The sequence below is a fragment of the Bos javanicus genome, chromosome 14 (genome assembly GCF_032452875.1).
Source record: "Bos javanicus breed banteng chromosome 14, ARS-OSU_banteng_1.0, whole genome shotgun sequence".
Taxonomy (NCBI): domain Eukaryota; kingdom Metazoa; phylum Chordata; class Mammalia; order Artiodactyla; family Bovidae; genus Bos; species Bos javanicus.
The window spans coordinates 34,516,229-34,540,645 of NC_083881.1; the positions used below are offsets into that span (position 1 = coordinate 34,516,229).

General features: G+C 37.8%; 2 protein-coding genes across 4 annotated transcripts in view; one reads left to right on the top strand and one right to left on the bottom strand.

Moving 5' to 3' along the window:
- Positions 1–246, bottom strand: part of LACTB2 (lactamase beta 2) — a 32,725-nt gene extending 32,479 nt beyond the window's left edge. The window contains exon 1 of the mRNA XM_061438962.1: positions 37–246. Within this exon, the coding sequence (XP_061294946.1) occupies positions 37–158 (122 nt within the window). The 5' untranslated portion in view covers positions 159–246. The remainder of the gene's footprint in view (positions 1–36) is intronic.
- Positions 247–310: 64 nt separating this feature from the next.
- Positions 311–24,417, top strand: part of XKR9 (XK related 9) — a 29,813-nt gene continuing 5,706 nt past the window's right edge. The window contains exons 1-3 of one of the 3 annotated variants that reach the window (XM_061438958.1): positions 2,840–4,555; positions 9,627–10,155; positions 23,430–23,632. In XM_061438958.1, coding sequence (XP_061294942.1) covers positions 9,884–10,155; positions 23,430–23,632 — 475 coding nt within the window. In that variant the 5' untranslated portion in view covers positions 2,840–4,555; positions 9,627–9,883. Of the gene's footprint in view, positions 676–2,839; positions 4,556–9,514; positions 10,156–23,429; positions 23,633–24,417 lie in introns of those variants that run through there. The other 2 variants (XM_061438961.1, XM_061438959.1) reach the window with 2 other exon arrangements.

Here is a 24,417-nt window from a genome sequence, read left to right on the forward strand (position 1 = left end):
CGGTCTGTATGATGGCGAGGGTGGAGAAACGTTTACCTGGGGCCGGTCCCCACCAGGTAGGTGTTGGTGCCCTGCAGGGTCATGGGACCCGGGTTACAGCCCAGGACGCGAATCACCCGACTGGACAGCCGTTCTATGCGCTGCAAGGTGGCAGCCATCTCTTCGTCTGCCGCTCGCCGCCACAGAGCAGGCGAGACCGCCCAAGCGCGGAACCAGCAACAAGGCCGGGGGCGGGGCCGGCGGTCACCTGACGCCGCGCGAGTGGAGTGGGGCGTGGACCCGTAGCTGTGCCGGGGGCGGGGACAGAGATCACGTGGTGCAGCACGAGCGAAGTGGGCGGGCCGGGGAAATCAGCCCCGGTGCCGTGGGCGGTGCCGGAGATCACGTGTTGAAGCGCGAGCCCAGCGGGTGGGGAGTCGGTGAAGTGCGGTGAGGCGGGGCCAGCGGCACGTGACTCTGGCGGAGTTTCGTGGGCGGCAGTGCGAGGTTGTTCGCTGGCACGAGGCGCGCGGCGGCCTGAGGCGAGACTGGACTCCGGCCCTTGCGTGCTGCCGCCTGTCACAGCCTGGTGGTTTCGCAGGAGTTTGCTTTCAGGCAGGCTAGTTTGTTCGGCTGCGAAAGACACATTTTAACCCGGGAAGTCTTGTGATGGAGCAAGGGGCAGGCAGGTTTCCGGTTAGTTACAGAGCACGGAATCCCGGGAAGGGTAGCTCGTCGGGTTTTCAGGCGAGGGTGGGGGTGGGTGTGTGAGGAGGAACTGGTTTATCTTTTATAATAAATAGCAATAAGGGAGGTTTATTTAGCACTTACTGCTGTACCGAGTGCGTTTTACAAACGTTCAGTTCAGTCGCTCAGTCGTGTCTGACTCTTCGCGACCCCAAGAATCGCAGCACGCCAGGCCTCCCTGTCCATCACCAACTCCCGGAGTTCACCCAAACTCAAGTCCATCGAGTCGGTGATGCCATCCAGCCATCTCTTCCTCTGTCGTCCCCTTCTCCTGCCCCCAACTCCTCCCAGCGTCATGGTCTTTCCCAGTGAGTCAACTCTTTGCATGAGGTGGCCAAAGTATTGGAGTTTCAGCTTCAGCATCAGTCCTTCCAGTGAACACCCAGGACTGATCTCCTTGCAGTCCAAGGGACTCTCAAGAGTGTTCTCCAACACCACAGTTCAAAAGCATCAATTCTTTGGTGCTCAGCTTTCTTCATAGTCGAACTCTCACATCCATACATGACCACTGAAAAAATCATAGCCTTGACTACTATCTCATTTAATCTTCACAATGTGAAGAAGGCAATATTTTTATGTCCATTTTACAGACGCAAAATGGAGGTTTGGAGACATGCCCCAACCTTGTACTGACACCCCACGCACCCCCTGCAGTGGAGTGCTCTGCTCCCTTTTGTGCCACTTGCAGTACCCCACCAACCCCAAGACTAGGGGGGGACGCGAGCGTGTGTGTTGGGGTTGTGCTCTTGGTGGGAGGTTGTGTCCAAGACATAAAGGACTTCTTTTTCTTTGTAAGGGTCCTTTTCTAATCTGCTGAGCAGTTAACCACCCCAGTGTTAACTAACCCTCCCCATATTAAAAAAAAAAAAAATCCAGTTACTGTTTTCCTAAAAGGGAGTGCACAGATCTCATGATCAGTTTCATTCCCTTCTGGGCCATGAAATTAAAAGACGCTTACTCCTTGGAAGGAAAGTTATGACCAACCTAGATAGCATATTAAAAAGCAGAGACATTACTTTGCCAACAAAAGTCCGTCTAGTCCAGGCTATGGTTTTTCCAGTGGTCATGTATGGATGTGAGAGTTGGACTGTGAAGAAAGCTGAGCGCTGAAGAATTGATGCTTTTGAACTGTGGTGTTGGAGAAGACTCTTGAGAGCCCCTTGGACTGCAAGGAGATCCAACCAGTCCATTCTGAAGGAGATCAGCTCTGGGATTTCTTTGGAGGGAATGATGCTGAAGCTGAAACTCCAGTACTTTGGCCACCTGATGTGAAGAGTTGACTCATTGGAAAAGACTCTGATGCTGGGAGGGATTGGGGGCAGGAGGAGAAGGGGACGACAGAGGATGAAATGGCTGGATGGCATCACTGACTCGATGGACTCCGGGAGTTGGTGATGGACAGGGAGACCTGGCGTGCTGCAATTCATGTGGTTGCAAAGAGTTGGACACGACTGAGCGACTGAACTGAACTGAAAAGATGTGAAACACGTGTGATATCCTAGCCCATGCCTTTTTCAAAAGAAATGATAAATTGACACATTAGATGCTAGTGGTTCTAAAATTTAGGCATTTTTAAAGGTAATTGTTTATTTTTAATTGGAGGGTAATTGCTTTACAATATTATGTTGGTTTCTGCCATACATTAACATGAATGCCCCATAGGTACATACATGCCTCCTCCCTTTTGAATCCCCCTCCTACCCTATCCCACCCCTCTAGGTTGTAGGGCATGCATTTTAACATCCTTTTTGGCAGGTGTTTCTGGAGAAAGGACTGTTGCTCTGTATGCAGTACAAATCAAAAGTTTAATATTCCAGATTTCTTGAAAACACACCTGGAATGTGTGGCAAATTTCTTTCCCTGTGTCTTTGAGATGTACTTTTAATAGCAAAATGTTTCAAAAACCTTCATTGAAACAATCATGTGAATTATCCCCTTTGCAATGGGAAGGCAAGCAACAAGTCCTTTAAAGACTGCTTGGAATAATCATCAAAATTCCCTATATCAAGTATTTTCAACTCAACAATATTTATTTGTCTGTTATCAGTAGCTCTTCCAGCAAGAAGCTGGCTTCCCATTTTAAAACCTCTCTCCTGGAAAGTCAGCAAACCTTTGAGAAGAGAGTGGAACTATTTTCGTGGGCAGCTCCACTTTCTTATTCCTTAACTTTATTTTTTTCTCATGAACTAGAATTTCCCTTGTTCCTTCCGTCTCATTTAGTTCCTTGCCAGGGTCTTCATTTGGTAGATGAACAAATGGGGCCAACAAATAATTTAAAAGTGACTTGAGTCATAGAAGAAGACGTTAGACACTAGTAGAAGAGCAGAACAGAGTGTAGGTGATGAACTTGGTTTAGAGGAGTTTAAGTTGAGGTCATTGTGGGATATCCCCATAAAGAAATCCACAAATAGTTAGATGTATGGCTTGAGCTAGGAAGAAAGAGGCTGCAGATTCAAAACTGAGTCTTTGTGAATATCAATGTAACTTGAAGTTTTAAGTTCCCAAGAAAGAAGACCAATGACTTTTACATTCTGTTCAGTTACAGTTACAATAATTGATCAGCTACCTCTAACATGTATTGTTGTTGATGTGTGGGAATGTATGTAAAATGAATACGATAGCTTTATAGAGGCTTATAACTAAAAAGGAGATGTACATGATAATATTTTAAAGCATATTCAGGTGAATCCTGTAGAAGTATAGTGAAAGTGATGAGATTGCTAGAAGGAAGGAGAGAAATTAGGATAATTTGAGAAAGCTTAACAGTAGTGGATGTTAGCTGATTTTTAAAGGATTGATATGACTTTTATCAGGTAGCTGGAAGAAGAAGGGCTTTCTGGACTGTAAATAACCTTGAGCAAAGGCTTGGAAATAAGAACTGTAATGTTTATTTTGGTAATAGAAACCAACGATCATATGTTCTTGGGGCATAGGGTTTGAGAAGGTATAAAATTTGAAAAATTAGGTAGGTAGGGCTCCATTGGAGAAGGCAATGGCACCCCACTCCAGTACTCTTGCCTGGAAAATCCCATGGATGGAGGAGCCTGGAAGGCTACAGTCCATGGGATCGCTAAGAGTCGGACACGACTGAGCGACTTCACTTTCACTTTTCACTTTCATGCATTGGAGAAGGAAATGGCAACCCACTCCAGTGTTCTTGCCTTGAGAATCCCAGGGACGGGGGAGCCTGGTGGGCTGCCATCTATGGGGTCACACAGAGTCGGACACTACTGACGTGACTTAGCAGCAGCAGCAGCAGTAGCAGCAGCAGCAGCAGGGCTCCATTAATAATATGTTGTAAATTCTTTATTAGATCATTTCAAATTCAGGAATCTCTCCCTTTCAAACATAAATTGTCCCCTTAGATATGCTGTGAGGCAAATCATATTTTTTAAAAAAATTAATTGATAATATAGTAAAAACTTGTAAACTCATCAGCCTTAAAAGGAACCATGTAATTCCTTCCCCCAAGGTGATAGTTTAAAAAAAAAAGGATGTACTATGATCACAATGATACAGACTCTTATCACTGGATTAGAATATCGCACATATGACTAACAGGTGATTTCAGTTTCATTTTGGTTTGAATCTTAAAGGTTTGCTACTGCTGCTGCTGCTAAGTTGCTTCAGTCGTGTCCGACTCTGTGCGACCCCATAGACGGCAGCCTACCAGGCTCCGGCATCCCTGGGATTCTCCAGGCAAGAATACTTAAAGGTTTATACACTCCTTAATAATGCTTATTTTCCATGAGGAAGAAAAAAAAAATTCCCAGGATGAAGATTTTCCAGAAGGAACTTTGAATTAAAGAAGGCTTTTTATATATGACAAGTAAGTCTATATATTATGTGTATTAAATTTGATTGACAAGTGAACATTTGCTAGTTTGTACTTCAGGTATCTTCTTTATTGCAAATAGAGGAAGAGAGCTGTACAGTGGGCAAAGTTTATGTATTTTGGCTGGCAGCCAGATAGTCACACAGGTGGGTTGACCTCTGAATGAGAAACTGGATTGAAACACCTATTGGATCAGTCAGTGTTCCGAATTCTCTAAGTGAAGTGAAATTTTGTAGATTGGCATTATTTCTGATAAGGTGGTATTGGAACAGTGATCAGTTGTAGGGATAAAGATGAAGATCCTTCATACAAGTTATCTGACTATGTGGTTATTGAAGGAAGTGCAGGCCCTTTTTTATGAGAGCTGCTATATTTATTAAGTACTTTGCTGTGTAGTTGTCTTTCCAGTTGGCATTATGTTCTGCTTCACTAAATTGGGAATTTAAAAGTTGCCAGATCAGATTAGTTTATTGAGTCTGATATTCTGCCAATAATGCAATTTCTAAGTTTCTTAGAAATTATTTTTTCCCATATTGTAAATCTTGATTCAAAATGGCTAGAGTTTTCCTTTTCCATGCCAGGTGAAGTAAGCTATCTTTGTGGGAGAGTGTTTAAGAATTGTGCACAAGGAGGTCTACCTCGTTTTATTGCACTTTACTTTATTACAATTCTCAGATATTGTGGTTTTTATAAATTGAACGTTTTGGCAACCTGCATGGAGCCAGTCTACCAGTGCCATTTTCCCAACAGCATTTCATCTCTTTGTGTTACTGTGTTAGAGTTTGGTAATTCTCACAGTGCTTCAAACTTTTTTTTTTATTATTGTTATGTCTGTCATGGTGATCAGTGATCTTTTACAACTGCAAAAGGATTTTGTCTCGCTGAAGGCTGAGATTATGGTTAGAAGTTTTTTAGCAATGAAGAATTTTAAAATTTAAGTATATACAGTTTTTAGACATAATTGCACACTTAATAGACTACAGTATAGCTTAAACATAACTTTTGTATGCACAGGGAAACCAAAAACTTTGTGTGACTCACTTCATTGTGATATTTGCTATATTGTGGCAGTCTGGAACTAAATTCATAGTGTCTCCAAGGCATGCCTGTACATTAAAATTAGTTTACTCATTAGAGATAACTCACACAAATACCAACATCTCTAAGCCTCAGTTTATGATCTATAAAGTGGGGCCAATGATAATCTTACATAAATTTGTGAGAATTAAATAAAGTTTGTAAAACATTTCATACATAGTAAATACTCAGCGTCTATCAGAATACTATCTATTCTTCTACTATGGGCTTCCCTAGTGGCTCAGACGGTAAAACATCTGTCTGCAATGCAGGAGACCTGGGTTTGACCCCTGGGTTGGGAAGATCCTCTGGAGAAGGAAATGGCAGCCCACTTCAGTATTCTTGCCTGGAAAATCCCATGGACCCGGAGCCTGGTAGGCTACTGTCCATGGGGTCGCAAAGAGTCGGAGACGACTGAGCGACTTCACTTTCACTCTTTGTATTCTTCTACTCTATATGGAAATATTTTTTTTTTCCTCGATAGAAAGCTTAGGAAATTGCATTTTTTTAGATGATGTTAAACAGGACTTGGATACACATTAAACACATCCAATATAATCATGTTAAAAAATCTGTCAACATTTTAGGGAATTTTGTTCCACATACTCAAAATCTAGTGCATTAGACTTCTGAACTCGCTGTTCCTTCCACCTGGCAAGCTTTTTCATATGATAGCAATATGGCTAATTTCTTTACTCAGATGCCATCTTCTTAGTGAGGGCTGCTCTGACCATTCTAATTAAAATTACAACCTGTGATGCACCTGCCTCTACTCCAACTCCTGATTTCCTTTAACATGCTCTGTTCTTTCTGTAGCACTTATCACCTTCTAATATGATGTCTAATTTTACTTATTTTTATTATTTGATTATCTTTCTGTGCTAGGATGTAAGTTCCACAATGGCAGGGATTTTTGTTTCTTTTACACATGATATATCTCAAGAGCTTAAAATAGCACATGATAGGTTTAAGTAAATATTTAATTAAACAGAACTTTTTGATGAAATCTCATCCTGCTAAACTCCATGCTTAAAGTGACATGACATCTTTCATTTAAGATAAGAAACCCGCTACAGGGAAGTTCATGCCCTATTAGATTAGAAATACTCAGACTTAAAAAAATTTTTTTCCATCCTGTTGGCCACAATATTCTTGGTAAGAAAAGTAGCAATAAGGAGTGTTTTCTTTTACTGTAAGAACAGTGAACTATCTTTTAATATTATTCTAAAAACTTTTAAAGAAAATACTTACAAGTGCTAAAATGACAGGAACACTGCTAAGTATTAGATTGTGTTTTTTTAAATAACATCTTCCCCTCCTAATTTTTAAAGTAATAAATATTCTTTATAGAATATATAGGGTGTTAGTCTACTCAGGCTGCCTTAACAGAATCCAACAGATTGGTGGATTAAACAATAGAAATTAATTTTTCCCATAGTCTGGAAACTGGAAGTCCAACATTGAGGTGCCAGCAGGGTTGGTTTCTGTTGAGGCCTCTTTCTTTGGCTTGCAGATGGCTCTTTTCTTGCTGTGTCGTTTCTCATAAGGACACCACTCCTATTGGGTTAGGGACCCATCCTTGTGACTTCTTTTAACCTTATTCCCTCCATAAAGGCCTGTCTCTAGGAACAGTCACTTTGAAGGTTAGTAAGTCAACGTAAACAGTGGAAACAGTGTCAGACTTTATTTTTGGGGCTCCAGAATCACTGCAGATGGTGACTGCAGCCATGAAATTAAAAGACGCTTACTCCTTGGAAGGAAAGTTATGACCAACCTAGGTAGCATATTCAAAAGCAGAGACATTACTTTGCCAACAAAGGTCTGTCTAGTCAAGGCTTTGGTTTTCCCTGTGGTCATGTATGGATGTGAGAGTTGGACTGTGAAGAAGGCTGAGCACCGAAGAATTGATGCTTTTGAACTGTGGTGTTGGAGAAGACTCTTGAGAGTCCCTTGGACTGCAAGGAGATCCAACCAGTCCATTCTGAAGGAGATCAGCCCTGGGATTTCTTTGGAAGGAATGATGCTAAAGCTGAAACTCCAGTACTTTGGCCACCTCGTGAGAAGAGTTGACTCATTGGAAAAGACTCTGATGCTGGGAGGGATTGGGGGCAGGAGGAGAAGAGGACAACAGAGGATGAGATGGCTGGATGGCATCACTGACTGGATGGACGTGAGTTTGAGTAAACTCCGGGAGTTAGTGATGGACAGGGAGGTCTGGCGTGCTGCGATTCATGGGGTCGCAGAGTCGCACACGACTGAGTGACTGAACTGAACTGAAGTGAAGTCAAAGTATGAATTTTGAGAGGAAACTGTTCAGCTCATAAATATAGAAAAGAATGAAGAATAAATAATCTGTAATGCCATTAGTTCCCCAGATAAAACTACTGTTAACATTTTTCCTATTTCTCTAGTCCTATTTCCTTTACATTTTCAAAGCTTTGAGATTATAGCAGTATTTTTTTCCACTTAACGTTCTTTAAAGTGAAGTCAAAGACTGCAAACTCAGATGCTTACAGGTATCAGGCAGACAGGCAAAGTAATAATGATAACTAACAGTTATTAAGCCCTAATTGTACCAAGTACTTTTCTAGCGGCTTGTATGTGTTATATATATAGTACCTTTCTTAACCTTAACAACAACCCTCTGAGATATATACCATTATTATCTCCATATTTCAAATGAAGAAAATAAGGGATAGGGAGGTAAAAAGAACATATTTAAGGATACACAGCTATTAGATAGCTGCATGGGCACTGAGACCTCACTGTTGAAATGACTGAAGTGGGGTGACTGGGTACTGTGGTGAAATTGAGAGCACCTTTGCCATCTAGGGTGGGTACTCACTGCTCATGAAGAAATGATAGTCTACTGTAGCAGATCTTTGAGTTCTTTGATAGCAGAGAAAACTCTGGATTTTTATATGAAATCTTGGCAGTTCGTTAGTACAATTAAAGAAATCCCTGTTGAGTTGAACAGATGTCATCTGCAGATTGCATTCATGTTTATAAAATAGGCTTCATAATAGTAATATCTACCTTCTAAGTTTGATGTAAGAATTATATGAGGACATTTTATTTGTAACATACAGGTCAATGCCTGGCATGTAGTAACTGTTATTAATATTTTCTCCAGTCATCAAAATTCTTTATAAGTATCATTTACTATTGTTTTTGTTTTAAGAAATTATAAAACACATTAGTGCATATCTGTTGTAAAAAACTCAACCAATATGAAAGAATATTTAAAAGATTGAAATTGCATTTGCTTCCCACTCAACTCCTTTCCCCTCTCCATGTATATTAAGAAAGCATATACTGCAACATGCTATATTTATCCTTCTGGTACTTGCTTCTTTCATTTAATATGTCTTGGAGACCTTCTGAAATCAGTTTATACGAAGCTACTTCATTCTTTTTAAAGGTTGCATGGTATGTTCTTTAGTGTGAAGGTACCATAATTTATTGAATTAGATTTCTAAATTGTCATTTGGATTGTTTTCAATTTTTGCTGTTTTAAAAAAGGTTCTGCAAAGAGCATATACCTTTGTGCATGTTTGTAAATATTTCCCTAGGCTTGATTCTTAGAGGAATTGCTGTATCAAAGCACATTAAGAATTTTCACAACTGCTGGACCTTTGTTAAATATATTTTTAGTAGCTTTGTAATATTCTACTTTATGAATCTACCATTATTTAATTCTTCTTGTTGACACATTTAGATTATTTCCAATTTTTTGTCACTATATATAGTCCTTTAGTACATATGTTTGTGAGTAGGTTATGTTTTTTAAAAAGAAAATAGTCTGAGAGGAAGTTGTCAACTATTAAGTATATTTCTAACACTTTACTTTCACAAAGCTATATATTGTAAGAAATGTATTTAGTGGTAATATATTATTTTTAGAAAAAGTAGAGCTTTGATAAAGTCGTGGCCTAGGATTTTTAATGTTAGAATCGAGATTTTTGGAAGTTTTTATGTTTTATTTTAGGTGTTGTCATCTGTAATGAAGATCACTGTGAAACAAGATTGAGTAAAGCCTAGTAACAACTGGACCAGAGGTTTAGAAGAGAAAGTTAAAATTAGTCACTTTGGTTTTAGTGTTCCAATTTCATAATGTATATTCTTTAAAATATTTAGGGAGTGGAAATTAAAATTCAGTGCTACACCAAAGAGTGCACTAATATTTGTTTTTTTCTTTTTGTATGAGAGGAGGAGGTAAATAACCAAGAGATACAGTGACTCATAATGAAATATACTAAGTTCAATTTTATGATGTCAGTCCTTGGCGTTATGATCTATGTTACTGATTTAATTGTGGACATCTGGGTGTCTGTCAGATTTTTTCATGAAAGACAGTATGTTTTTGGTGTTTTAACAGTAAGTTTTATGCTCTTTGGAACACTTGTGGTCCAGTGTTTTAGTTATTCTTGGTTCAAGGCTGATTTAAAAGAAGCAGGCCAAGAAAGCCATCATTGTTTTCTTCTACTTCATTGCTTGCAAGGAGGAGTTTTTACAAGGTGAGCATATACTTTTGATCTTTAATACTGTTATTCTCTGATTCAGACAGAAGCTACTTTCTGTATCTGGTTAGTGAAATGTACAAAGTTTCTCTATTTGCATGTAGGACAAAGGTTACTTGCTTCTCACTAGCAATGCTTGCATGAGTCATTGTACTGTCAGAATTTTCCAGGTTCATTAATAGAATGTTTTAATTTACCTAATTAAGTTGCTTTTTCTAATATATTATTACATTTTTATGAGAAAGAAAAAGACTCATTTCTATGTCTTGTGAATCTTTTCTCCTCTATTTTATATTTTAAAACTGATTATGTAAATACAGCCTATCACTTGCAACTCTGATAGAAAGCACTTTTTTAAGTAACTTGTACTATTGATTTAATGAGATGAAATTTTTACTGCAGTAGTGCAGTAGCCATGTGGTTAGCTAGGTACAGAATCACTCAGAACTAAAAACAAACTTAAAAATCATGTTGTTTAAAACCTATTTTATGGTTAAAGAAAGTAGAATCTAAATGAGCCCTGAGAATTCTATGATTATCCATATATCTAATTTCATATGACCTTTTCTTTCATTATATTAAGAGATATAATTCTGTTCAAAGCAATATATATATTAAAGGTAAGGAGAAGAATTAAAGACAAATATTAAGAGGATAATGTACTATTTTGTTACAGTTAGGTTTTGAATTTGAGCTATTTTAATAGTCATCTTTCCTGAGAAAGATTTTAGTGATAGTAGAATTCTAGGTAAATAGTTATTTTCTCTCTGTATGTTATGTTCTCTCATCTTTTTGTTTCCATTGTCATTATTGAGTAGTTAGATATCAGTCTTGCTGTTGTTCTTTACAACGGTTTTGTTTTCTTTCCCCTCTGGTTGCTCTTATGATTTTTCTCCTTATATTTGGGTTTCTACAGTTTATGATATATCCGTGTGAAGAATTTATTTTTAATTCTTTCACTTGCGATTTGCTTGCTGTCTTGATTCTGTGAATTATTAGCTTCCATGAGTTCTGCACAATTCTCAGCCATTATCTTTTCTAACATTTTCTTTACTGTATTTCTGTCTCTTTTCCTTCTGGACTCCAAACAAATTTAAGATAGATTTTCTTGCTATATCCAACATGACTGTTACTGTTAGATTATTTATCTGAGATCTTTCTTGTTTCCTAAGATAAGTCTGTATTGCTATAAACTTCCCTCATAGAACAGCTTTTGCTGTGTCCCATAGATTTAGTATCATTGTGTTTTCATATTCGTCTCCATATATTTTTTGATTTCCTCTTTGATTTTGTCAGTGACCCATTGATTGTCTAGTAGCATATTATTTTTGTTTTTTATGCATTCTTGTAGTTGATTTCTAGTTTTATTCCATTGTGGTCAGAAAAGATGCTTGATATAATTTCAATACTCTTAAATTCATTGAGACTTGTTTTGTGGCTTGTCGTGTGATCTATCCTGGAGACTGTTCGATGTGCACTTGAAAACAGTGTGTATCTTGCTGCTTTTGGATGGAATGGTCAATATATGTAATCTATTAAGTCCATCTGGTCTAATGTCATTTAAAACCAGTGTTTTATTACTGATTTTCTATCTGGATCTTACATCTCTCCCCTGATGTAAATGGGTGTTGAGGTCTACTATGTCAGTTTCTCTCTTTATGTCTGTTAATATTTGCTTTATGTGTTTAGGTGCTCCTATGTTGTGTATATATATATTTGCAATTGTTATCTTCTTCTTTGATTGATCCCCTTATCATTATGTAAGTCTTTTTTGTCTCTTGTTACATACAGTCTTTGTTTTAAGGTCTGTCTTGCCTGATATAAGTATTACTACCTCAGCTTTCTTCTGATTTCCATTTGCATGTAATACTGTTTCCTATACTTTCTCTTTCAGTCTATATGTCTTTAGCTCTGAAGTAGGTAGCATATACAGGTCTTGTTTTTGTGTCCATTCAGCTACTCTGTGTCTTTTGACTGGAGCATTCAGTCAATTTACATTGAAAGTAATTATTGTTAGATAATGTCTTATTGCCATTTTGTTAACTGTTTTGCAGTTCTTTTTCGTTTTCTTCTTTTGCTCTCTCCCTTTGTGATTTGAGGACTGTCTTTAGTGTTATGATTTGGTTTCTTTCCCTTCTTTTGTGATTCTATTATAGATATTTATTTTGTTATTACCATGTGAAAGTGAAGTTGCTCAGTCCAGTCCAACTCTTTGCGACCCCATGGACTGTAGCCCACCAGGCTTCTCTGTCCATGGGATTTTCCAGGCAAAAGTACTACAGTGGGTTGCCATTTCCTTCTCCAGGGGATCTTCCTAACCCAGGGATCGAACCCCAGTCTCCTGCATTGCAGGCAGATGCTTTTACTGCCTGAGCCACCAGGGAAGTCAACAATCTGTTTATCATACTGATATGTAATTATTTTAAGTTGATAATGTTTTAAGTTCTAACAGTTTGTAACAACCATGCACTTTTGCTTCCCATCACCCATATTTACTGTTTTTGATTTCATATTTTAGATCTTTTTGTTTTGTGTGTTCCTTAGATACTTATTATAGATATAGATGATTTTACTCCTTTTGTCTTTTAACCTTCCTATTAGCTTTATGAGTGGTTGATTTACTACCTCTACTGTATATTTGCCTTTACCAGTGAGATTCTTCCTTTCATAATTTTCATATTTCTCGTGGTGGTCTCTTCTGCTTAGAGAAGCTTCCTTAACATTTTTTATAAAGCTGGCCTACTGGTTCTAAACTCTTGCTTTTGCTCGTCTGTAAAATTTTATATCTCTCCTTCAAATCTGAATGATACCCTTGCTGAGTAGAGTATTCTTGCTTATAGGTTTTTTTCCTTTCATTACTTTGACTATATGCTGCCTTCTGGTCTGTAGAATTTCTATCAAAAAGGCAGCTGATAGTTTTACGGGAATTCCCTTGTACATGAAATGGAGATTCTACGTTCTTACTGATTTTTATGCTTAGTAATTAGAGATGTTGGAATAAGTAGATAGTCATTTGGAAAAAATAAGTAAACTATAAGTGGACCTTCACACAAAGGTCATACTTAGCTTATGCTCTAGCATGGTATGTGATCTTGAAAAGAGTTTAGCCTGTTCTGTAATGAAGGTGAAATCTTTAGAAATATATTGGTAGAAACATAGAGATGGGTACAATATTGGGAGAGTTTTAAAATGTTGCAGTTTATGTCTTCAGTTTCTCAGTCTTTGATATGACAGGACATGGGCACTAACTCCTCCTAATCAGAAGAAAATCTGAAAGCATAAACTGGAAGAATTTTGTTTCCAGAGAGACACTAAGCACCACCCACCTGCAACCCCCAACACCAAACCCAAACCACAAGGACAAGAAAACAGATTTTTTTTTCCCATTTGCCATTTAAATGAATAGACCACAGATCGTAGAAATTGACTAGAATGGAAATAAGAGGAAGTAATAACCAGTGTATGCAACATAAGAACAGTAAAAGTTTTGATTCAGTTTAGAGTTGGGATAATTTAAGGTTGCATATTATAGACTATACAGCTAGGTAAAATACCAGACACCAGGATAAATTTTAAATGACTCAAATATTTAACACAAGAAATGTACTATTAGAAAACATAGGAAAATTCCTTTATAGCCTTGAAATGGAGAGCCTTTTTAACCATAACTCAAAATCCCCAAGCTATAAAAATTATAGATTTGACAATAAAAATTGCACACAATAAATAAAAACAAAAAATCCCAACAAATAAAAGCAAAGCAAAAAGGAAAACAGTTTTCATAGGGGAAAATATTTGTAATTTTTAATAGAAAAAGACCTAGTCTTTTAATATTTAATGAGCTTCTGAAGTCAAAGATAAAAAGGTCATCCTCGCAGTTGAAAAATGGGGAAAAGAATGAGGATATTTTAGAGAAGAGGAAATGCAAATGGCTCTTAAGTTGTCTGAAGGATACTATACCTCATTCATAATTTAAAAACTGCCAATTAAAACTTCACTGAAATACTTTACCTACCAGATTGGTGAAAATCCAAGTGATAATACACTCTCGTGGTAAGGTATGGGAAAACAGGTATTCTCATACTTTGTTGATGGGAGTATGGATTGATGCAATCCATAACCAGTTCATAAACAGTTTGAGCATATTTCAGGTGCACATACCTTTAGGCCAGAGGTTCCTTTTCTGGGTTTATCATACCTGCATACATGTAAAATGACATATGCATAGCTTTTCAGTTGTAGTATTGTTTATAACAGCAAAATACTGGAAACAATTGAAGGTCTGTTGATAGAGTTTATAGTATATCTATGCAATGTCATACTACAATAACTATTACAAAGAATGATAAAGTACTTTATATACTGAAATGGCAAGATCTCCAGGATGTACTTTTAAGTGAAAAGACAGGGTACAGACAACAGGTATGATATAATACAGTCTATTTTTAAAAGGTGATGAAAAGGCATATTTACATGTGTTTGTATATGCATAAAAAAACTCTTCACGATGAAAAAAAGATCTTCACAATCAAGATAATCATGATGGTGTGATCACTCACCTAGAGCCAGATGTCCTGGAATGTGAAGTCAAGTGGGCCTTAGAAAGCATCACTAATAACAAAACTAGTGGAGGTGATGGAATTCCAGTTGAGTTATTTCAAATCCTGAAAGATGATGTTGTGAAAGTGCTGCACTCAATATGCCAGCAAATCTGGAAAACTCAGCAGTGGCCACAAGACTGGAAAAGGTCAGTTTTCATTCCAAACCCAAAGAAAGGCAATGACAAAGAATGCTCAAACTACCGCACAATTGCACTCATCTCACATGCTAGTAAAGTAATGCTCAAAATTCTCCAAGCCAGGCTTCAGAAATACGTGAACTCTGAACTTCCAGATGTTCAAGCTGGTTTTAGAAAAGGCAGAGGAACCAGAGAGCAAATTGCCAACATCTTCTGGATCATGGAAAAAGCAAGAGAGTTCCAGAAAAACATCTATTTCTGCTTTATTGACTGTGCCAAAGCTTTTGACTGTGTGGATCACAATAAACTGGAAAATTCTGAAAGAGATGGGAATACCAGGCCACCTGACCTGCCTCTTGAGAAACCTATATGCAGGTCAGGAGGCAACAGTTAGAACTGGACATGGAACAACAGACTGGTTCCAAATAGGAAAAGGAGTATGTCAAGGCTGTATATTGTTACCCTGATTATTTAAAACTTATAAGCAGAGTATATCATGAGAAATGCTGGGCTGGAAGAAGCACAAGCTGGAATCAAGATTGCCGGGAGAAATATCAATAACCTCAGATATGCAGATGACACCACCCTTATGGCAGAAAGTGAAGAGGAACTCAAAAGCCTCTTGATGAAAGTGAAAGAGGAGAGTGAAAAAGTTGGCTTAAAACTCAATATTCAGAAAACGAAGATCATGGTGTCTGGTCCCATTACTTCATGGGAAATAGATGGGCAAACAGTGTAAACAGTGTCAGGCTTTGTCTTTTTGGGCTCCAAAATCACTGCAGATGGTGATTGCAGCCATGAAATTAAAAGACGCTTACTCCTTGGAAGGAAAGTTATGACCAACCTAGATAGCGTATTCAAAAGCAGAGACGTTACTTTGCCAACAAAGGTCCGTCTAGTCAAGGCTATGGTTTTTCCAGTAGTCATGTATGAATGTGAGAGTTGGACTGTGAAGAAAGCTGAGCACCGAAGAATTGATGCTTTTGAACTGTGGTGTTGGAGAAGACTCTTGAGAGTCCCTTGGACTGCAAGGAGATCCAACCAGTCCATTCTAAAGGAGATCAGTCCTGGATGTTCTTTGGAAGGAATGATCCTAAATCTGAAACTCCAGTACTTTGGCCACCTCATGCGAAGAGTTGACTCATTGGAAAAGACTCTGATGCTGGAGGGATTGGGGGCAGGAGGAGAAGGGGACGACAGAGGATGAGATGGCTGGATGGCGTCACCGACTCGACGGACACGAGTTTGAGTGAACTCCGGGAGTTGGTGATGGACAGGGAGGCCTGGCGTGCTGTGATTCATGGGGTCGCAAACAGTCAGACACGACTGAGCTGAACTGAAAGAAACTCTGGAAAGGGTATACATGAAACGAGTAACCATGAATTCTTATGGTCATGGGGGAGGGTGAAGACTGGGTAGTTAGGTCGTAGGAGTGGGATCAGTTCAGTTCAGTCGCTCAGTCGTGTCCGACTCTTTGCGACCCCATGAATTGCAGCATGCCAGGCCTCCCTGTCAGTATTTTCAAAAAGTTAGTAACTTCTTTTTTGATTTTTGATTTATGTGAATATTTTACCTATTAAAATAATTAAAGAAGAAAAGGAAAAACTGAATTAGGTTTGCTATTACTGTTAAACAGATACTTGATAAATAAACATTTTCCTCTTTTTGTCTTTCTTTTTCTTTGTGTTTTCTTGGTGCAGGAAGTGGCCCAAAACAGACATGAATAGTGTGAAATAAGCAGAAATTAAAACAGTTCTTAAAAGTGGCCAAATTATCCAAGGATTTGTCTAAACTAAGTATGCAAAAACATGAAATATGCTAAACTACAGATTCATTTCCCTACAGAATAGATAAATTGAGTTTTTGTTGGTAGATGAAAGATAAGGAATGTCAACATAAATTATTTATTCGGTATAAGTATTTTGCTACTAAGTGTGTTCTTACTGCTTAGTGGTCTTTGGAGTAGAACGATTCATTTTCCAGAATATAAATTATATGACACTTCTGTATTTCTATTTTATGTATGACTTGTGATAATACCTTTTTCTTTGCCAAAGGAGATTTTTTCCTTTGATGGATATATGAAAGGAATTTGTTTTATTTACAATATGGAAGTTATTATTGCTCTTTTTAAATAGCTGGTAAAAAGTTCAAATTGTGTGAAAGAGAGTACAATGGGAGAAGAGTTTCAATTCCTCCACAGGTCCCTAGGCCCTTCTTTAAGGGGTTTCTTAAAGTGTGAAAGTGAAAGTCATTCAGTTGTGTCAGACTCTTTGTGACCCCATAGACTATAGAGACCATGGCATTCTCCAGGCCAGAATACTGCAGTGGGTAGCCTTTCCCTTCTCCAGGGGATCTTCCCAACCCAGGGATTGAACCCAGGTCTCCCACATTGCAGGTGGATTCTTTACCAGCTGAGCCACAAGGGAAGCCCAAGAATGCTGGAGTGGGTAGCCTATCCCTTCGCTAGCGGATGTTCCTGACCCAGGAATTGAACCAGGGTCTCCTGCATTGCAGGCGGGTTTGCGAAAGCCCCTAATTTTTTAAATGGGCATTAAATAGTTGAACATTTTTTCCTTACCTATTTTTCTATTTAAAGCTCTTTTGGAGAAGGCAATGGCACCCCACTCCAGTACTCTTGCCTGGAAAATCCCATGGACGGAGGAGCCTGGTGGGCTGCAGTCCATGCGGTCACCAAGAGTCAGACACGACTGAGCGACTTCACTTTCACTTTTCACTTTCATGCATTGGAGAAGGAACTGGCAACCCACTCCAGTGTTCTTGCCTGGAGAATCCTAGGGATGGGGGAGCTTGGTGGGCTGCCATCTATGGGGTCACACAGAGTCAGACACAACTGAAGTGACTTAGCAGCAGCAGAGAGAGGTCATCTGGTAATGTTCAAATTTCCTAGGGTGCAATATATATGAAACTTGAGAGTCTGGGCCCTTCAATCCCTAAATATGTGGGGATTTTCCTAGATATGTTACTGTTGTTGATTTCTCATTCAATTTTATTTTGATCAGAAAACATAATTTGTATGATTATAGTCTTCTTTAATTACCTGACTTATTTCATGTCCCAGCACAGAGTCTAACTTGGTGAATATTCCATGGGCATTTGAAAAGAATTTGTAACTTGCTTTTGTTGAGTGTCCAACTTTTTGAGATCCCATGGGCTGTAGCCCACCAGGCTCCTCTGTCAGTGGGATTTCCCAGGCAAGAATACTGGAGTGGGTTGCCATTTCCTTCTCCAGGGGATCTTCCTGACCAAGAGATTGAACACCTCTTCACTGTGTGCGGATTCTTTACCACTGTGAGCCACCTGGGAAGCCCCTTGTTGAGCATGCTGCTGCTGCTGCTAAGTCGCTTCAGTCGTGTCCGACTCTGTGCGACCCCAGAGACGGCAGCCTACCAGGCTCCCCTGTCCCTGGGATTCTCCAGGCAAGAACACTGGAGTGGGTTGCCATTTCCTTCTCCAATGCATGAAAGTGAAAAGTGAAATGAAGTCTCTCAGTCGTGCCCGACTCTTAGCAACCCCATGGACTGCAGCCTTCCAGGCTCCTCCGTCCATGGGATTTTTCCAGGCAAGAGTACTGGAGTGGGGTGCCATTGCCTTCTCCGCTCGTTGAGCATAGTGGTCTATAAATGTAAATTATGGCAATATGTTGATAATGTCATTAAAGTTGTCTATATTCTCACTGATTTTTTTCTTTTGGCCTACCTTTTCTTTCGTTTACTGAGAGATGAGTGTTAAAATGCTCTAAGATAGTGGATTTATTTTTTTCTCCTTGTACTTTTGACAGGTTTTGCTTCATGTGTCTTAAAACTCTATTATTAGGTATATTCAGATGTGTTCTGGAAAAATTGATTCTTATATCATTATGACATGATCCTCTTTATCTCTGTAAATGCTCTTTGATTTGAAATCTATTTTGTGTGGTGTACTGTAATAGCCATACTAACTATTTTTTGTGATTGCCCTTCAAGTTGTCTGTATCTTTATGTATAAAGAGTGAAAGTGAAGTCGTGTCCGACTCTTTGCTACCTCCTGGACTATACCAGGCTCCTCAGTCCATGGAATTTTCCAGGCAAGAATACTGGAATGGGTTGCCATTTCCTTCTCCAGGGGGTCTTGCCAACCAAGGGATCCAACCCGGGTCTCTCGCATTGCAGGCAGACGCTTTTTTACAGTCCGAGCCACCAGGGAAGCTCAAGATGTATAAAGAGAGTCTCTTCCAAATCACATAGAGTTGAATCTTAATTTTTTTATACAGCTTGACAGTCTTTTATTAATTGAAGTATTTAATCTATTTCCATTTCATATATTATTGCAATTATTGATATAGTTGTTTTCTGGGCCTACATATTGTTTTCTTTTTATATTTTCTGTTTGTGTTTATTGAGCTTTATGTTGTTTTTAATCAACTTTGGAAAATATTTTTGGCCAGTATGTTGTAAAGTTTTGTTTTTTCCTGTCCCGTTTTCTCTGTTTCTTTTGTGACTTCAATTGCACCTTTGTTATGAGGTTCTGTTAGTTTTTTTCCTAATTTTTTCTCTCTGTGTTTTGTTTGTTAATTGCAATATCTGGGTCATCTGTTGGTATGTTTCTGTTAATTGGTATGTTTCTATTACCTGGTTTTCTCCTTTAGCATAAGTTATATTTACTCTTGATTTGCATTAAGAGTAAATTTTTTTTTACTCAAGTAAAAAAGATTTACTCAAGTAATTTTTTTTATTGTGTAATGGGCATTGTGATTGATACCTTGTAGTGACTGTAATTTCTGTTATCTTCCATTGAAGAGAAAGCAAATAGCTAAATTATTGGCAAATTACCTTAATGTATTACAGAGGCTTGGTTTAAGCTCTATTAGGGAAGGTCTGTTTTGTTTTTGTCCTTAGTCCTAAGGAGAGTCTCACAGACCTGAAATATGGTCTTTACTTCTAAAACATGGCCCTTTTGGGGTTTCAATGAGATGTCTGAAGTATTTACCAAGCTCCTTGAATTTGATGGATTGCAGACTCCAGACTCTTCCTTATGGTAGATAGCTGCTGAAATCTCTGCCCAGCTCCCATTTAGACGTTGTTCCTCAGTTCCGTGGAGTCTCACCCTACGTATACATAGTAAGGGTTTGACTGAGGATTTAAGGAGAGTATATAGAGATTTGGGGTTTCTTTTACTCTGTGGCTCCCTCTTTTCTGAGGTCCCTCTTAATTTCTAACCACTCTGGCAGATTCAACCTCAGTCCTCTGACTCTTTGAGCCAATAATAATTTGACTTTCTGCTTGAACTGTGTCTGCTTTGTGCTGTTGGACTGTGCAATGCTATTAGAGGAAAAGCCACATGTGCTTCTCATGTGTTATGGTTCCCTTTTCTCAAGGGTTAAGTGACCTCATGCTTCTTCCTGCTTTTGGTTGCTCTTTAGTGACTTGTTATCTTTAATATTTTGTCTATAATTTATCATTGTCATCAGTAGGAGGGTGAGCTTGATGCAAAGAAATCCATCATTACTAGAAGCTGTTGCCTCTTTATCTCAAATAAAATAATACATTGTGGTAAAATATGCCAAGAAAGCTCCTTCTGTTTATTTTTCTTTGGCCTCTTCATCATTTATTCCATAAAACTGAAACAATATCCTGTTGATTAAAAAATTATATTCATACTCCCCTTAGCATGAAATTATCCTTAGATAAGCAGAACTTTGTATACATTTGCCACTAAGTGCTACAGATTTGGACTTCCCTAAAGTGCCTGGAAATATTAATGTGCACATCTGTGAACAGCCTCATCTGGTTTTTTTTTGTTTATTTTAACAGGCATTGACATAGCACTTAACATGTGCCAGTTACTGGTCTAAGCATTTTACATGTGTTAGTTCCTTTAATCCTCATATCAACCCAATGAGGTAGGTATGATGATTACTCCCTTTTTCAGATGAGGAAACTAAAACATCACTAGGAAGTATTGGAGCAAGGATTTGAATCCAAGCATCCTGGGTTTTTTAGAATCATTACTTTTAATCACTGTACTCTGCTAGCTCTCCCCCTCTGTGCTGCCTATATTAATTTGCTCTGAGCATGTATCTATAATTTTTGTGTGTTTTTCAAGTTTTTCAGTTAGTGGTATCTATCTTCTTGCTTTAAAAGGATAGATACCTTTAAGAACAGGAACCACATACTGTATTGCTTATTAGTCTTACATAATATACCTACAGGAACTCCTTATTGTGCCAGATACCCAGAAAAAACTCAAACACAAATTATCTTATGAATCTGGCCTGTAAATCCTGGACAGTGTTAATCATTTTTTCCTGTGCTTTTACAATGTATCAATAGTATTTATATTTCTGTTGAGTGGTTATTTCTTCTGACTCTTATTGCAGCTAGCAGTTTATAGGCTTGATCTTCCTACTAGGCTGTAAGGTCAATGAAGGTAGAGGTCATGTCTTCATCATTTTTGTAGACCCTCTACCCTGGCATCTAGTCCACATGGAATATAATGGACTATGTTACTCTAAAACTTTTATGGTAAAAATATACTTTTATTTGCTAGATGAAGAATCTTTGCATATTCATATATGTATACATCATGTTTACAATCAAAATATATTTATGTCTTTCAACTTTTCAAAACCTTTTCATATCTACTGTCTCTTTATGGAAAAATTGTCATGAGTTTTTTATTTGTTCATTCCTTCAGTAAATATTTTCTGAGAGCCTGCTGTGTCCCAGGACTATTCTAGTTGCTTAGGATATGGCAATTAACAAAACAAAGTCCCTGCTTTCATGCAGATCTCATTCTTGTGAGAAGGTACAAATAAAAATATATAATGCATCAAGTGATAATAAAGAAAAATAATAGGATAAAGAGAATATGAGGGATGGTGTGATCTGGAAAGATATCAGTAAGGACATGGCATTTGAATAGAGACCTGAATGAAGTTAAGGAGTAAGCCTGTAAAATCTCTGGGGTTTAGAAGAGTTCCAGCAAGCGGGAGTAGCAAATACCAAGGCCTTTAAGTTGGGAAAAAAAGCACGAATAGGACCCTGGAAGTGTGGGAGACTTGAAAGGGAAAGACAGTGATATAGTGTGTGTGGGAGTCAGATTACAGGGGGCCTTGTAAGACGGGGTAAAGACTTTGTGTTTTATTCTAAGTATGATGGAAAGCATTAGAACATTTTGACTGAAGGGATGGCATCTGGATTATGGTTAACAGGTTCAACCTAGATGCTTTTGAGGGAACAAGAGTAGAATCAGAGAGACCAGTTATGAGGCTATTGAAGTAATCCAGGCCAGAGACATTGGCTGCTTAAACTAGGATGGAGGCAGTGGAAGAGATATGTGTGTAGATTTGGATATATTTGGAGTTTGAGCTAAGAACCAAGAGAAACTGCTGGGGAAATTTTATAGTGTGTTAGAAAAAGAAATTAGAAAGTATTCCCACATTTTGTTCTGAGCAACATGATGAATATTAGTGCCATTTACTGAAATGGGAAACATTGACAGAAAGAGCGGGTTGAAGCAGGATATATATATCACTGTTGTAACTTTATATATGAGGAAACAGATTATAAATGAATTTTGATAAGCTTTGGCTAGAATCCTGATTGTCTTATTGCTAGCCTCAGCTATTTTAAAAATAATTGTTTCAATTATTTTTGTCATTAATTTTACTTGAATGATGATAACTCATGTTAATTTAAAAATTCCTTGTAAAGAAGAGCCCGAGCAAGGATGTTTTAGGAGTCTTTGAAGTTTTATATATTTTTCAGGATGCTGATGGTCACAGAGACTAATACTAATACTTGAATAACATGGGTTTGAACTGTGTGGGTTCACTTATATGCAGATCTTTTCAGTAGTAAATATTACAGTACTACCCGTCCACGGATGTGGAACTGAGGACACAGAGGGCCAACTACCAACTATCGATTATGCATGAATTTTTCAACTGCACACAGGGTTGGTGTCCCTAAATCCCATGTTGTTCAAGGGTCAAGTAATTATTTGCTAGATTAAATTGAAAGAAGATTCAGTCTTATCTTCAACCTTGACATATTCATAAGGGCATTATTAATATCTGTCTTATAATTGAGATAAATTGTATGAAGTGGACATTGCAGTTTGTCTTTCAGAAAGTAGTGGTTAGCACTAAGAATCATAAAGATTTGGACTCTAGGTCTGCTCCTGACACTCTGTGTATCTTTCAGCATATCATTCTAGTTCTCAGTCTTACTTTTCCCAGCTGCTAATTGAGAATAATACCTACTCATGTCTCATAATTATTTTGAAGATGAAATAAGATCATGTATGCTTAACAGTGCTAGCACTCACACATCAAACATCCAATAAAAATTGTGGAGTCTTGAATCTCAATACAACTACTATGAAATGTTTACAAAATTGTAGCAGATAAATTTTGTGGGAAAATTCTATACTTAAACACATATTGCTTTTTTTTTTTCAAAATTATTATGTATATGAACACACATGAAGAATCTGTTACTGAAGATAAATGTTCATGTTTACTTTACAGGTATTGGTTTGCCTTGAAACAAGGTTATCAAGTGGCTTTCAAGTATAGCAGCAAAACTGAAAACTTCGTGGAAAAACAGATTAATGATAGGGTGACAGATTTGAGCATGCTAAGGCTGTTTGAGACCTACCTGGAAGGTTGCCCACAACTTGCTCTTCAGCTCTACATCTTTCTGGAACATGGTCAAGCAAATTTCACTCAGTGTAGGTCTTTCTTAATTCTTTGTGTTAGATGGATGCCACTGATATCTTATGTCAACTGTGTAACTCTTTGGCAGGTTTTATATTTATTTTTATCATTTTTTAAAGAGTTATTTGTTATTTTTGAAAAGAAGTATATAGTTCAAATATCAAAAAATATTTAAAGGTGTACTGTCTCCTTCCCATTCTTCCAATTCTTCTCTTTGCCTAAAATGAAACTACTATTAGCTTTATAATGATTCTTTCAGAAAAAATTTTTTTCAGAGCCTATCTTTATTCTTTTTTTTTTTTTTTATAGAATGGTAACATGAAAACTATCTTTGTTGTTTTTTTTTACTTAATGTATGTCTTGCAGATCTAAACATATTGGTACAGAAAGAGTGCCCGCATTTTATTTTTATTATCTGCATAGTTTTACAATTATAGATGTATCCTGAATTATCTAACAAGCTTCTTTATGTTAATTTAGGTTGTTTCTAATATTTTACTGTTGGAAAAAAATTCTGCAGTGAATAATCTTATGTATGCATCCTTTTGCATGTTTGAAGTTTATCCATGGGGTAAATTCCTAGAATTAGAATCATTGTGTACAAGTGCACCTGCTACAAAACTAATGTTGGCTTTGCAAATTGGTCAATATGTTGCTCTTTTATAGCAGATTTTCTCGTGGTTAAATGTAAATTTTAAAAGGACAGTTTGATATTTCTATTAAAAATATTTTAATAGGTGTTTATTTTGAGATGTTAAAAAACTAATTATTTGCTAAAAATAGTTGCACTTTTCATTAG